Below are 15,622 nucleotides of genomic sequence, written 5' to 3'. Positions count from 1 at the left end.
ATATGCATCTGCATTTGCATTGTATGCTGACATAAAACATGTCTATCAACTAGTGGAGAGGAGAATCAACTCAGTTTCACTCAGTCTTTGACATCACAGTAATTTATTCAGTACCACATCTACATTTCTGTGACTGGCAATACAAGGCTCGATTTCATACATTTTTACTACACAGCTCCGCGACCCACTTTTGGGTCCCAACCCACCAGTTAAGAAACTACTGATCTACTCCACACACACTGAACACCGTTGTGCTCCTGTCAGTCATCGTTCACCATGCAATGTGAAAAAACTGCTCTTTGGAATCATAACATTTATTTTGAATGCTTTATTATTTTTAATATACATCTACATATTTACAAAAGGTTTAAAGTGTTTTGAACCCCATGTGGAATGAATGGGTTAATGTCAGTACAAACACAACATCAGAACATACACACAACAGAAAGAGCACTCCACGCTTCCACAAAATCATACTACCATCATACGCATACTAATACACACACATGCACTTCACCACAGCTCATGAGAAAAAACACACGCATCATGTCACCACCACTCCTCTCCTCCACAAACAGCGCAAACACAAACAAACCTCACTACCTACACAGAGGAGAAATCTAACACACCCAGAAACACACGCACGCGCACGCAACATACACTTTGTTTTGCACAACATTAACTCTCACAAAAACTTCACGCAGTAGAAATGGCCCCTCTTTCACACACAGAAGCAAGCAGACGGGAACAAACACACACACTCGCGCAGGCAGGCAGGCAGGCAGACGGGTGGCCAAACAGACAGACGAGGGCCTCAGTCGGAGTCTAAGTCTTTGTCCTCGTCGTCGTCATCGTCCCCCAACTCCCTCAGCACCTCCCGCTGGTAGCGCTCCCATGTCCTCCTGCTGTACGAATGCTCCTCGTCCCAGCCACCTGACAACACACACATTTTAACTACTTTATTTATGTCCGCAATTCATAATATGTACATACAGTATGCAAATGAATGTTACAGATATAATGATGCCAAGTCACAATCCAATGTGGGTCTCAAAATAAAAGCAGGTTTAAGGGTACAAACAACCAGGCATGAAAACGGATCAGGGGTGAAAAAGGTGAGAAAGATGCGGCGTGGCGCGGTGGCACGGGGCGGCGCGTGTGCTGCAGCGGTGCGTGCGCATGTGTGGTGTGCAGTTGCTTTTTTGGGGGATAGTGTTGTATAAGAGTCATACTAGGGGGGTCTGGGGGCATGCTCTCCCATGGGAGAAAATTGAGCTAAAACCGTCTTTAAATGATGAATTTTGAGCATATTGTAGCAACCCAGGGACAGTGAACATAAAGAACTGACAACCATCTTCGTTACTTCATGATTGTCATGCTGTCATGTCTGATGGGGGGGGCAGATAGATAGATAGATAGATAGATAGATAGATAGATAGATAGATAGATAGATAGATAGATAGATAGATAGATAGATAGATAGATAGATAGATAGATAGATAGATAGATGTAGGCTACCAAGGGATTACAAAAAAACGTGGCATGATTCCTATAACATTTTGTCCCGTGTCAAACGATTGACTAAGTTAGGCTTCGCTCTTTCTCCCTCTCCCTCTCTCGTGCGTGCTATAAGAAGCCGCAGCATATGATTCGAAGCATGATGTTGGATGCCTCGCGTAGCCTACATGCGCTTCTTCTCTGTAGTGCCTACTAGATACTTTCGCCATTTCGTAGCGCACAGATCCGTTAAAATAGCCGTCAGGAAAACGTGCCGTAGGCCTACCCAAGCTTTCATTAACGGAGCTCTTTTGAGAATAAATAATTTTGTCACGTGGGCAGGGCAAATGCGGTTTCAAATTATTAGGAAAAACAGCTTACCCACTGTGGCTAACTACATCCACTCACTTCTCATCAAAATGCTTGCGTCTTGTCTCATCTCATAACAAGTATCATGATCTCAAATAGCCACCTCTATGGGAAACGTGTAGACTATCTGTGACAGATCGTTTGGACATTTGAGAGATGTTCTAGAACTATAAAGAAAGATATTTAATACAACTACGCCAGCCCCGCAGACCAAAGCATCACCTGTTTAAAACTGGGCTTTCAAAGACAAGTATGACGGGCGGGACTTAGATTGTGCTCGTTCACTTTATTGGCTGTGCCGACAGCAACAAATGTTGTGATTGGTCAAACGTCATTGTCAGTTGTGGAATCTCTTCTGAAACTGTATGAAGTTTTCTGCGTTAGAGCGCTAGTTAATGATAGACCTACAGTAAGTTGGCGCTACAGTTTTCTCCTCGCTTGACCCCCCCCCCCCAATTTTTTTCTCCTCGGATCTACACGATTCACAGAAATGACCCATTTTGATTTCAAAACGGCGAATTTCGCCGAAAGGTGAGGGATTTTCATGCCTGAACAACACCTCCCTCTCCAAATATGACGACTACCAATAATAGACACAACAAACACACACACACACACACACACACACACACACACACACACACACACACACACACACACACACACACACACACACACACACACACACACACACACACACACACACACACACACACACACACACACACACACACACACACACACACACACACCTAACTATAAAGAAAAACATGTGGAAACTGAATTAAAGCATTTTGTTTTTTATATTTCATGCATGCTCTTTGTTCATGGCTTTCAGCTTATTCATCGTAATGCATATTTTGAACCCATCAAGTGTCCGTTTTGTATCTTCACCAACATAACATGCACACTCACGGCTTAGAGCTAATGTCATGCTACTGACCACACTCTACCAACACGTAGTCCACTTAGCATCAGGGTTATGTTTCTGCAGGGGGTCTAAGTTAGTGTAGTTAATGTAGGGGTCTTAATGAGCCGACAGCTGTAAAGCCTGAGGGTCAAGGCACCCTGGATGCAGCCCAGCAGGAGACATGATTAACTGACTAGTCTTGTCATTGGAGAGCAGTGTGTAGAGACGCCACACGACACGCGGATATTTAGATCATACACTGGTGCTCTATTACTCAACTGCATTAAGTACAAACTAGGGATGCAAATGATTAATCGACTTTAGATTAGTTGTCGAGCAAGAGGTTGCTCGATTAAAATGTATTAATCGCGATTAACCGCTAGAGGGCGCTAGAGACTGTTGAGTGGTTCTAGTTCTAGTCCTACTCAAATCCATGGTGCGCAGATTTTATCTATTAAATCGTCATTGCAACTTCTAGAGTTCTTGTGGGTCTTTTGGAGATGTGTACTTGAATCTGTGATTATGCCAAGTCAGATGGTGTAAGTTGTTACTACTTGGATTATGAGAAAACCGATTTTTCAAGACAGGCAAATGTCACTGCAAGCAGCATTTTACTGTAGGGTTAAGCTTGCTAGGTTAGCTTAGCGTGCTAACTAGCGAAATCACAAACGTAGTCATTTCAAATTGTGAGCTGTAATTTTAATCACTACACCCTGTCAGATATCAAGACTAGTATTAGCTGAACTGGGCATGAATATATACGACCATGCATGAAGAGGAGCACCATCTGTTCAATTTCAGGTGAATCCTTGTTAGCTGTAAGTGTTGTCATAGCTCCATTCATTCTCAATGGAGCCTGTTAGCTTATTAGCTCTCCTTACAGACACAGGAAATAACTTTTTTTTTGTTCAGAAACGAACTTTGTTGACATTACTATCCATTATGGACAACAACACACTACCCAACATATAGCATTTCTTTATTTTGAAGCGTATTAAATTAAAATGCTTGTGGTTGGCTGAAACATATGCAGACAAGTCCTGAGTCTGATCACGTTTCACTTAACGTTGTCTGTCATATAGGCAAGGCGACAGAGGGGGGCGTGGGGCTACTAGTTCACTCCTGGGTGAAGGCAATGCCTCCCCAAAGGTGGTGTGGAGATGCCATAGAAAACAGCTTTCTTTTCCTAATGCATAATTATAATTATATTATAATAATATAATATAACATCATACAATAAAATACAATATGGGCTTAATGATCATAATATAATTCTCATAATATAATTTAATATAACAATATACTTTTTGAACTCAGTGTTTTAACTATTTAGCTGATATTTTAAAAGGCCCTATGAAATTCAGGTGAAAAAACGCCGCTTATCAATTAATCGAAAGTCGATCGATAACACTATCAACTAATGATTAATGAATTAATCGATAATTTGCATCCCTAGTACAAACCGTAGTGTAGGTAGGAGCCTTTCAAAAGGTGACAAGTAAATGTCTTGCAAAAAGTAAAATAAATAAACCTGCCATACTTTTGTTCCAACACGAGTAACTTCACAGATTAACCGGTCTACAGTTGCTACAGAGTGATGCATTCGTTTCTGCGCAGGTTGGATCAAATTTGGAAGTTTTCTTTTACTTTTTTTTTTTACTTTGGCCCCCCTCTAAGGGAACCTGGGAGGATGGGGTAACTGTACTGTACATGTCTGATCCTCAGGGAAACTACATGACATGTGTCGGTGAGAGCCAAGAACGCCGACAAGTGGGACAGAGGGGTCAGTTGCCTAGAGGCATAGAGGGGGCCCACAACAAGGTCCTCATTACACTACATGTATTGGTTGGGGGGCCCTTTCAGATGAACTTGTCCAGGTCCAAGCCAAAACAGTCTGCAACCCTGCTGAGAACTCTTTAATGAATAAAAGGGCCTGCAAGGTCCAGGCCCTGGCACATACGGTGGGGCATTGACCGTCACACCGGGAAGGATTGATTGCGGCCGAGGTGATTTCCCGATGCTCCCACTTTCGCTTCGCCACCTCAACCTGTCCTATGCAATAAAACGCATAAAGCCCCTAAAAATATTTTTCAAAGTTAAAAAAAAGAAGAAAGGGGCCCTGCCGTGGCCTAACGGTGGGGCACTCATCTACTATGTGGCCGACCCGGGTTCGATTCCCGGCCTGGGTCCTTTGCCAGGCCTTACCCATCTCTTTCTCCCCACTCACTTCCTGTCACCATCTTCACTGTACTATCACAAATAAAGTCTAAAAGACACAATTTTTATTTTTTTTTTAAAAGAAAAAAAGAAAGAAGGGGCATGTAAAAGGTGCACACCTCCATAGCGCTCCTCTGCGTCGCTGCCCACATCGCTGTCCTCCTCGTCTGGGTACTCGTTCCTCCAGTTGGCCTCCTCATTCTCATCGTCCTCATCCTCATACACCTCCTCCTCCCACGCCACCACTTCAGGCACCTGCAGTAGAAACAAACACACAGTACATCAACCACCACCAGTGCATTTTGGCCTTAGAGGTGAAACTTGAGATTGGGATCATTGAATAGTTTGTCCGGTCCTGTCTTCTAGAGTGCAAATGTCTTTCGTTAATATTTAGGACATAAATGTGTTCGGGTTTGTTCCTACTTCATGCCATGTCTGTACGCAGATAAAATGCCTCGTTTGCCTCTCTTGCTGACCGCCATTCCGACACCTTTTCATACTGACATTCTGACACCAAGTTGCTGTTACAGGGAGCTGTCCGCGCGAGTGTGGTGCTGAATATTTCCAATATTTGCCCTCGGAGTAGCTACAGCGTGCTACCATAGGCACATTGATACCTACGTGATCTGGCTTGCAAACTCCTAAGATAGGAGCTGTTCGTGTGTGGTGCTGAAATCCTCAGCAGATGCCTCAAGTTGTGAGACACTTTCGCCCCTACACAAGCTACGCTAGCCTATTTCATGAAGGGATAACACATAACGGAGACTTTTAGGTTGTTGATTAAAGTATTACATGTAACAACTGTAGGCCTACTTTTAACTATTTAACTACCAATACAATAATAAGAAATCCGCACCGCTAATGCTGTGCGGGATATCCTGGAGAAACAAACTCTAGTGACGTGCTGAATTTGCATCCAGCAAAAGGGCCAGCTGGCACTGCGAAAATAAATAATGGCATAGCTCAACAACACTAACAGTATATAAGTCTTTTAACTTAATACCGTCTGATTGCTGATATGGTGGCGTGTCAGGCCATCAAGAAGATCAGGTCATGATAAATAAATAGGTCTATGATTGAAAATCAATTAAGAAACGTTGTCCTTCATCAAGTTGTTTTTCTGGTATTTACAATGTGCAGTGATAAGGCAAGGCTACGCGTGCGCGCACACACACACACACACACACTTAACCTTCATGACATCAGCTTAAGACCTGCACGAAATCTCACTACAACACGCTTCTTTGTTTACAACAGACAATTTTGTTTACAGGCTATATTCAATCAACTATTTGCTATCTGATCAAATGTCAATACATTCCTTTCAGTTCAATAATGACTCATCATAAACAATGAGCCAACAGCCAGTCAACATCTGTGAGTGAGCAATCATTCTGCCAAGCCTTCACCTCTGTGTCTGAATGGAGGTATGTTGAAAAGAAAAATCCATGGTAAGTTTCATGAAAAAATAGATAACGTCAGCATCTATGTCGGAATGGCGGTACGTAACCAATTTCCCCTCGGGGAAAACAAGGTTTTTGATTAACTAATGCATACATACAAAGTCAACAATTCAACAACGTCAAAAAGTTTCAGACTTTTAATGAGTAATTACATGTTATTGGCCAAATTAAGAGTATTGTCTCTTGCTTCTTTAGTGGCCAAGATGGTGATGACCACACAGACCGTTTCAGAGAAGCAAGATGATGCTTTCCCACACCTAGGAAGGGCTCCAGTCACAACAAGACAGTTCCCATGGTAATGTGGGGCTCTGTTCATAGTCAGTAGCGGTTGTATCATATCATCATATTTTCTACGTAGGCTGAGGTAATTAAGTAGAAATAGCTTACAGTGCTTTATGGACACTGTACAAAGTTTAAACAATTTCGGTAAGCGTTTGTTTATAACATGTATTTGATGGTGGTACCTGCTATGGTACCTGGTGTGGTACCTGGTGTCGGATGGTGCTACCATGTTTACATCTGCTAGATATGTCATCAATGCACTATTCACCAGCAGCAATGCCAGCTGGACATGTGACTATGCTTAGTACTCACCAGCATCACTGCCAAATAGACATGTAAATACTCTGCTTACCTACAGTAATGCCAGATAGACGTGTAAATACTCTGCTTACCTACAGTAATGCCAGATAGACGTGTAAATACTCTGCTCACCAGCAGCAACACGGAAATAACACTATGGGGACGCCGTTTTCTCTCTCATCGGATAATGTTCACATTCACTGCTTTTGCCTTCAGCTTACCTTCCTTGGGACGAATACAGAAATGCTTTATGGCCCAGACTGGGTATTTTTTGTTGCCAAACGCAAAACTGCTCTGTTGTGCCCTGACCAAAACCATGCCCAACCCTAACCTGGCAGTATGTAAAGCAAAGTTTCTGCTGCTTTACGTTTGCCAAGAAAAGCGAAACAAGCAAGGGAAATGGCAAATTTGTTGTGAAATTGTGCCCAGTCAACATGCAAAGGTATAGTGCACAAACACAACAGACGGCTCAAGTCAGCGTGTTATCGTACTTACTTATGATGCTATGACGTTGCATAGCCACTTCTCTTGCTCTTTTCCTGCATTGCTACATAGCCACTATTCTTTACATTTCTTAGGCAGAACACATCAATACTACAGACATGACAATGCACTGCTCTCCACCGCAATGGCAGAGTATTACTACACTGATACCATTTACTCTCTTTTGATAAGTGTTCACAGCGACCCGGGTTTCGATTCCAGCACGGGTCCCTCCCTCTCTCTCTCCCAATACATTTCCTATCTGTTAGGGTTTCTGCACATTTTGGATCACCAAATATAAGACTTTTTAAGACAAATATAAGACCTCTGATGATAAAATATAAGACCACCGCTCGGGGTGAGGCATTGCAATATTGCTAATGTTATTAGTTTGCATTGCTATAATGAAATGTAGGCCTAGTACATAATTATATGTAATAAACAATATTATATGACTACTGTGCTTTTATAGTGTAGCCTAGGGTAAACACAGTGTAAGCAGTAGCAAGGTGTAACTGATCTGTAGGCTTATAGGACACCATGCATGCATATGGTCAGTTAACTGAGAACTGGCATTTAATTGAGGGTACCACGCATGTTTTCGGCCTATGGCAAAATCAGATGAATGTTCATCAAATGCCTTTAAATGTACACATTAAAATTTCTCAACAATTCATCATTTCTGATGGATAAATAGTTGAATGCACTTTGCTATTAGGAAAGAGGACACCTGGTGTCAAAAGGGTTAAATGTACGACTACTCCGAGTGCCGTTTCTCCTCCTCCAGCTAGGGCTGGGCGATTCACCCTAAAAAAAAAATCTAGATTTTTTCATTAAAAAACTCGATTCACGATTCGATTCAATCCCCCCCCTAAGCAGCCAAAATAAACCAAAAATAGTCCCAGTGGAATAATTTTGTTCTTTACAATATTTATGTGTTATGCTTTCTGTAGTACTAGTAGTAATGGTCTTAAGAATACACAAGCTTTATCAAGGTGTGAAACTGGGTGCACAGAAAAAAATTGTGTGGCACCTCCGATGTCAGGGGGGCGGCTGGAATCTACCGGTATCTGGAGGGCTCTAGTAACGTTTGGGAACTCCAGGTCAAAATAGCCTAATGTAATTTTATCTCAGAACATTGCTAGTAATAGAAATGACCAATTGGGAACAAAACAAAAGAACAAAAATGTGAGGGTTGCCTGCTGGTTTCCCAACCCATCAAAGCCCATGGTAATGCGTCTGAATACATGTCGATGCATCTGAACACTGCTGCGTTAACACAGCGAAAACATTTTGGAGCAACACCCTAAAACAATGCTTACTTCAAGACGGCAACGTTTGCAAGCCTGAGTAGATTAGATATCGCGTTTCATGCATTTAATCAGACATCATAGGGTTGCATTCGCACAGGAGTAGCACTAGTTTTACAGGGGGTAATTTCTCCGGACTGCTTCACAGGTGGTAAAACTCTCGGCGAAGTTTACCGATATCGCCGCTATCTTTACTGACATGGCGCGTTCAGACGCGGTTATTATTACTTTACCACTAGTCTCCTCATTAAAGTCCAGTCCGAGTGGGGCTTTGGAGAGAGGGGGAGAGAGAGCGCGCGAGAGACCGAGTGCTCCGTGTGCTTGGTGTGTGTGTGTGTGTGTGTGTGTGTGTGTGTGTGTGTGTGTGTGTGTGTGTGTGTGAGCGAGCGAGAGAGGGAGGGAGAGAGATTCCTTTCAACTCGCATATGTTGGTTAAGATACAGGCGAGGAAGCAGCGCATCCAAAACTTTAAGCATATGTTGAAAACCTCTCTTCTCCGCCGAATAAATTGGAAGCATGTCCGTAGTAGGTAGTTCTAAGCTAATTGCATCGGTGATTGCTTTCCACCTTACTCGTCGTGGTAGGGGTAGAGTTGTTTGCCATTTTCTCCGCGAGATGTTTCCGTTTCAAATATTGAAACAAGATTGTAGTCCGGCTGCTACAGCTTACGTTACGACAACACTGTCATGTCATTCAACATTTACAAAGTGGTAGGCCTACTGTTTGGTATTCATCATTGGCAAAACGATAGGAGGTAGTGTCACCTTTTTTGAACAGGAGCCCGTATTCCTCACCGGTTTCATTTCACCCGTTATATTTTGGTGTAGGCTAACAATTTCACTCACCACGGTTAGTTTGTTTGTGCATGTAATGGGGGAGGAGACACAGAGAATGCACTAGGTAGGCCTACGTCTCCGGAGGTCTTGGCGAACGTAATGCGTGCGCTGTGCGCTTGGATACATAAACTGCATAGGGACAGAGGATTTTTTTAAAAATCGTATTAACGCGATTTCTCAAAAAACAAATCGATTTGACGTTCAAACTCGATTTTAAAATCACATCGATTTTTTGCCCAGGCCTCCTCCAGCTCGCTTTATCAGAGACGGGTAGCAGAAGCAAGCGTTCTACTTTGAGCTTAGCCTGTCTGTAGTTTGTTGTTCTCTAGATGGGAGCAAGAAACAGCGCACGACTTGGAAGCGATTTCCAGCATGTCCATAACAAGCATTTAGCCCCTTTACCGTTGCCCATCTGGTTACCGATTTGGACATTACGCACCTCGCCAGATCATTGGCTTTGTACATATTCTGTTACTCATCCGATTTCGTATTGCCTCACGCTCACTTCCTCATGCTGCCATCATGTTAACGAAATCATTTTGCATTTGACAGAGGCCTCAAATAGCCTGTCACGTATCTGGAGGCGATTTTGAAAGTGTAGGCTATTGTATGAAGGAACAATTATTTTCAAATACGGTCATAATGGACTTGAAATTAACCCTTTACATTTAGCAAACGCTTCTACCCAAACGCGAGGGCATGTCTAACATGCTTACGATAGACAAAATTTAAAACTTACACTCAACGACTGATTAGGCGTCCTCCCGACACAGTTAACATCAAGCTTCATATTCCGACGTTGCTTTGGATAGCAGCTAACCGTTTTATTTCTTGTCCTCAAGCCACATTACACTGAACGTGCATCTATCTACCCATCTCGATTCACGTTCATATTTTTTCGACCACTTTTTCGACTGTTTCTACTAGAACATGCAAGTAGGCTAGACGCTGCGCCCACAGGTCTGCGGCTGCCCCCCGCTGTGTGGCCAGCGGGCTGCGCTGCGCCACAAACACAGATCAGTTTCATCTACTTTTCCGCATCTTGATAAGGGACGTATGCCGGTTAAATAAGGTTTATAGCGTCAAAAAATAGACCTTTTTCTTACACTCAAGCTACCCAGATGAAATATAAGACCTCCCACGTAAATATAATACCACACTTCCAAAAATTGGCGAAATATAATGCTTTATAAGACCTTAAAAAACAAATATTAAAAGTAAGACTTTATAAGACTTTTTAAGGATCCACGGAGACCCTGTCTGTCCTTCACCATTAGGGCTGTAATGATACACTCAACTCACAACTCAGTTCGTATAACGAATTTTGACCTACGGTTCGATACACGCCACGATTGCACATTTGCCGATGTTATAAAACAAAGTTATGAATAAAACTATAACAGATTGTAGGTAGAATAGGTTACAAATAATTTCAAACAGTTTAACTATGAAATTGATGATGATTTGAAGCTTGGAGGCACCATCACTTCATATCATGTGGTAGTTTTCTGGACTGAGGGTGTCAAAACTTTGAAAGGGTGTATCATGATACTGCCTCCTTGTATCACGATACAGTATTGTGAGTCTGTGTATCACGATTTCTCGATTCGATACAATATTGTTACAGCCCTATTCACCATCCTAAATAATAAAGGCATACCTTAAAAAAATAAAAGACATACAGAAAATAAAGACATACCTTAAAAAAAGAAACAAAAAACAGCAGTGCTAGATAACCATAATGCTCACCAGCTCGCCCTCGTCCTGGTAGGGCCGCACTGACAGGATGTCCTGTATCCAGCCGGGGGCCACGGTCTCCTGGTAGTACAGGTCGTACACATAGTCGTCCTCCTTCTCTCTGTGCTCCAGGCCCAGCTGCTCCCCAGACACGGACAGCTTCTCGCGGATCAGCTTCACCGAGTTGCACAGGATGGTCTCAGGATCGAGAGTCACCGTCTGTAAGGAGCGCCGAAGAAATGACAATAAGTCAGTGTCACTTTAGGAAAGCACTGGCAACTTTTTTTTTAAGGATGGATGGTCAGTCGCAGTGGTGGTAATAGTAGTACTGCTACTATTATTAGTAGTAGTAGAGTAGGGATGATGTATTAATCCTGAAAAGAAATAAGGTGAACAGCTCAAAATTACAACCAAGATGCATTATTGCAGCAGACAGAGATATTTAAAAAAACGAAATGGGAGTAATGTCTCTTGCTTCTTTAGTGGCCAAGATGGTGATGGCCACACAGGCCGTTTCAGAGAAGCAAGATGATGCTTTCCCACACCTAGGAAGGGCTCCAGTCACAACAGACAGTTCCCATGGTAATGTGGGGCTCTGCGATTCATTGTTAGAGCAAATACAGTACCGGTATAAAATGGTATAGGCCTACTAATGTGACCAGACCATTAGCCTGGCAAGCTTATGACATGTCCAACTAGAAGCACTCAAGAGTGCAAACCTCTGCCAAGGCCATGGGGTTACACCCTATTTTCTTTATTTTCAAGTCTTTCTTTCTGCCTTAATTTTGTAAAGTCTACAAAATGTAATCAAAGTTCGATCATAACTTTGATTTATCCTGCTGACACACAGACAAACAAACAAACAAACAAACAAACGCTACTGAAAACATAACCTCCTTGGCAGAGGTAAATCTTAAAGGGCCGTAGACACACGTCGCTGCTAGTTACTCGCTCAGCGAATGAACTCAATAGAATGTCAATGTGTTCCAGCGAGACTAGCAGGCGAGTAGGCGAGTACTGTACAAGCGATGTGATGTGGGCGGATCCAGAGTTAAAAATATTTTATCTTCAAGCGAGGCGAGTAAGCGAGTAACCAATTGGAAGGCAGAGTTCGGTACTTCTCGGCTGTTCATTGGCAGTTAAAGCCGCGGGAACTTTCAGCGAACGTTCCATGACAGAGAGGCGAGTAGGCGAGCAAGCGAGTAGCTAGTAAATAGAAGCGATGTGTGTGTACGGCCCTTAAGGGGGCACTTTTTTTAACCATAGAAAACTTTGATAACAGCCGCCCCAATTTAGAGCCCTCACTTTCTGCTAAATGCTTACACAAAAAAGGTTATGAGAACTGCTTGGCGTACCTTGCCGGGGGCCTTGCTGTGCTCCTCCTCCTCATGTACAAGGTCGACCACCTGCACATCACCTAGAGGGAGCCGGGGGTCCACCGCCTCTGTCTGCGCCACCTCTCGCTGCTCATCCTCCTCTCGAGACTCCTCGGCGGCGGTGGAGGGAGGTGCCGGTGTCTGTGTCTGTGCGGGGAGGCCGGTGCGGTGGCTGGACAGGATGCGGTAGCGCTCCTCTCGCCTGGTGCTCCACTTGGCGCTGCGCAGGTCCCCCATGATCCTCTTGGAGCTGCCCGTGGAGGGCCGGAGGGCATGAGCCACGCGGGGCCTGGCCAGGGCCTCCTGCACGTGGGGCTGCACTGGGGCATCCTGGGAAGGGAAGGGAAGGGAAGAGGAAGATTAGGGTGTGTTGTTATTTACTTGGAATTAGCCAACCGTATGCTGCAAAAGTCCCCAAAGCGACTGATTATATCTCTTTTGTCTGCAAATTGGGTGACCAAAGCGAATTCACCGGGGGTGAAATCAATTGGGCAATCAGAGCATTTTTTTGTGATTTAAGTCCGCTAATACTATGGTGATGAAGTCAGCTAATATTATGGCAATGAGCTATGAGTTCGGCGGAATATCTTGGAATGTCCCAGGCTGACAAGCCAGAATCGTTATGATAAACTTGCTGCTTTGCTTGTTTCTGGTGTACATGTACAGTGGGGGTGGTGTCTGTTTACTAACTTGGGAACTAGACTCAGTGACACTGCAGTGTCAACCGAGTTTGATTTTGAAGCAAAGCACGTAAAAACGACTACCCGTTTCAGGTAGAAGGCATCGGTGTGTATGGTTATGTCTATGCCACCAGATTAAACATAACTATTTCAATGCTACATTATGCAATGAATGAACGGTGTCTGACGTCAAGTGAAAAAGGCCCATACCCATCAGAGATTTTAATAGATGAGGACTAAAAATGTGTGTTACGTTGGTACTCTGCATCATCCATCAGCTGGCAGGTGCAACACAATAGTAGGACATGGCTAGTAGGCCTATCTGAAGATGAGGTAGTCGCGTGTTTGCACCTGATAAAATATTAAAGCTGCTATGTGCCCCATCTCTTTGCTCACACTACTAAAAAAATCTTTTCCAGACATGATGTGGGACTGGATAGACTGGGAAGTGTGGATCCTGAAGGAGACGATGTTGTGCGGCAACTGGCACTATTAAATTCATGTTACGAGAATGAACACCTGCAGTGTATGAGTGACATATTATTTCGTGCTTGTGTTTGTGGAAAGTCCAACAGCCAGAAGTTGCAGACATTTAGTTTTCCCTCTGCAAGGCAAACTGGATCGAGTTCCTTTAATTTCACAAAAAGGCTAATGATCATACGGCCATACACCTATAGGCTACGGTAAGTTGTTGTATATGACCAAGCCATAGTCGACAGACACCACGACACGTTCATGTCAACAACAACAAAAAAACCTAATTCTAGTTACTTGCTAGCTTTGAGAATAATACCTAATTCCGAAACATTACGTCTGCCCATAGGAGACAACGACGGGCTGGTTGCACTGACCAGTTCTAAACTACGTCCATAACTGGTTGTCATTAAATGGATGGCACGAGCACATTGGCAACACACCTGCACTGCCTGAAATGTATCCAAATGTATCCTTCAGCGACGATAGCCTAAAATGTGTGTCCACAAAATTACATTCGTCAAACATAATGGCAAATATGTTGTCATCCATTATTGTTTTGTAGGAATTTACCCGAGAGAGAAGGTTCTTCAGAATGGTACAGTTTTTGTTTTTTTACACAAACTTGGCTAACGTCACTGGTTGTTTAGCATTTGCAAACATCGGGCGTTTAGCTTGTTAGCATGCTAGTCTTTGACGTCACCGCTTTATACAATAAGGTTTGGTATATGAAAATGCTGTGAAACAATCCAATATCTATATTTCTACAACAATGAGATTACGCAATTAACTTAATTCTACGTGTCATGTTTCTACAGTCAGATACGTCGACCGAAAGACAGCAAAACAGTCGCGACATTTTCCATTAGTCTGCAATAAGTTGCATGGCTATGTTGTCTCACTAGCACTGATAGCTATATTGGCTAGCGTGGCAGGGCGAACGTTACCTGTGATGCTACTGTAGCTACTAGTTTGAAGACAGAATTTTCTATCTTCGTATCAGGTTCAGGAACAGTCTCCCCTGGAGGCTGTGTTGTGGATTCGGGTCGAATTCGTTTGCATGCCAACAATAAAGCATCTGCGGGGTCAGTTCCTCGCTTCCTTTTCACCCGAAGAATGGTGGTGCTAGGATCCATGCTGTCACACAAAGTAGGTTAGCTCACGGCGCCAGATAAGCAGGATGTTTACTGGTCGTTTTTTCAGTCGTCTCTGATGGTTACTTCTTCGCCCACAACATTGCATTTGAAACATGTGGTGTTACTAATAAAATGCTGCCACCTACTGACTTGGCATATGCTAAAATCAATCTGAAATGCTGCAATGGCTGCCTATATCCATTGGAGGTCGCTTGAGACCAAAACAAGTTCCATGCGCAACACTCCCATGCGCAACCGTGCCATACCATAATCCTCAGTAGCCTACCTCTTTTTGGACTAAAACGTCCCAGAAATTCTTTGAAATTGTTCTCCTTTTCCACCAAATTATTACTAAACTGCATTTCATATGTTCATGAAATATGATGATGATAATGATGTTATGAGTTTGAAAATTGATTGGCCTTTCCAAAACTAGGCCTATGTCCAGCGATGTGTATTGGCCAACAGAGTTCTGATGTGGTTAATTAGCCTACTAGTTGGTGACATTTCAATAGCGTTCCATCAGGATGATAAGGAAATGTAGCCTAGAGG

At 43.2% G+C, this 15,622-nt stretch overlaps 1 protein-coding gene and 2 non-coding genes across 3 annotated transcripts; all 3 read right to left on the bottom strand.

Annotated features, from left to right (window-relative positions):
• Window positions 1-313: 313 nt before the first annotated feature.
• slc7a6os (solute carrier family 7 member 6 opposite strand) lies at window positions 314-15,163 on the bottom strand. Its single transcript, XM_063189144.1, has 5 exons — window positions 14,882-15,163; window positions 12,760-13,110; window positions 11,417-11,623; window positions 5,113-5,248; window positions 314-933 (listed from the first exon to the last, which is right to left on the bottom strand). Exons 1-5 carry the CDS (start codon window positions 15,068-15,070, stop codon window positions 815-817), a joined length of 1,002 nt encoding a protein of 333 aa, XP_063045214.1. The 5' UTR covers window positions 15,071-15,163; the 3' UTR covers window positions 314-814.
• Window positions 6,638-6,762, bottom strand: LOC134439422 (small nucleolar RNA SNORA24). Its single transcript, XR_010032765.1, has one exon. It is a non-coding gene; the product is annotated as a small nucleolar RNA SNORA24 (small nucleolar RNA).
• On the bottom strand, window positions 11,874-11,997 carry LOC134439421 (small nucleolar RNA SNORA24). The gene has a single exon (XR_010032764.1). It is a non-coding gene; the product is annotated as a small nucleolar RNA SNORA24 (small nucleolar RNA).
• Window positions 15,164-15,622: the final 459 nt, after the last annotated feature.

This window comes from Engraulis encrasicolus, chromosome 22 (genome assembly GCF_034702125.1).
Source record: "Engraulis encrasicolus isolate BLACKSEA-1 chromosome 22, IST_EnEncr_1.0, whole genome shotgun sequence".
NCBI classification, from domain to species: domain Eukaryota; kingdom Metazoa; phylum Chordata; class Actinopteri; order Clupeiformes; family Engraulidae; genus Engraulis; species Engraulis encrasicolus.
This window is presented reverse-complemented; position numbering and strand designations above follow the sequence as displayed.

Bases quoted from the DNA above. Each gene is read 5' to 3' on its own strand.
- slc7a6os (XM_063189144.1), bottom strand. From the start codon at position 15,070: ATGGATCCTAGCACCACCATTCTTCGGGTGAAAAGGAAGCGAGGAACT. The intron at 11,624-12,759 runs GTACGCCAAGCA...CGCTCCTTACAG, and splicing joins ACAGCAAGGCCCCCGGCAAG to ACGGTGACTCTCGATCCTGA. The intron at 5,249-11,416 runs GTGAGCATTATG...TTTCTACTGCAG, and splicing joins ACCAGGACGAGGGCGAGCTG to GTGCCTGAAGTGGTGGCGTG.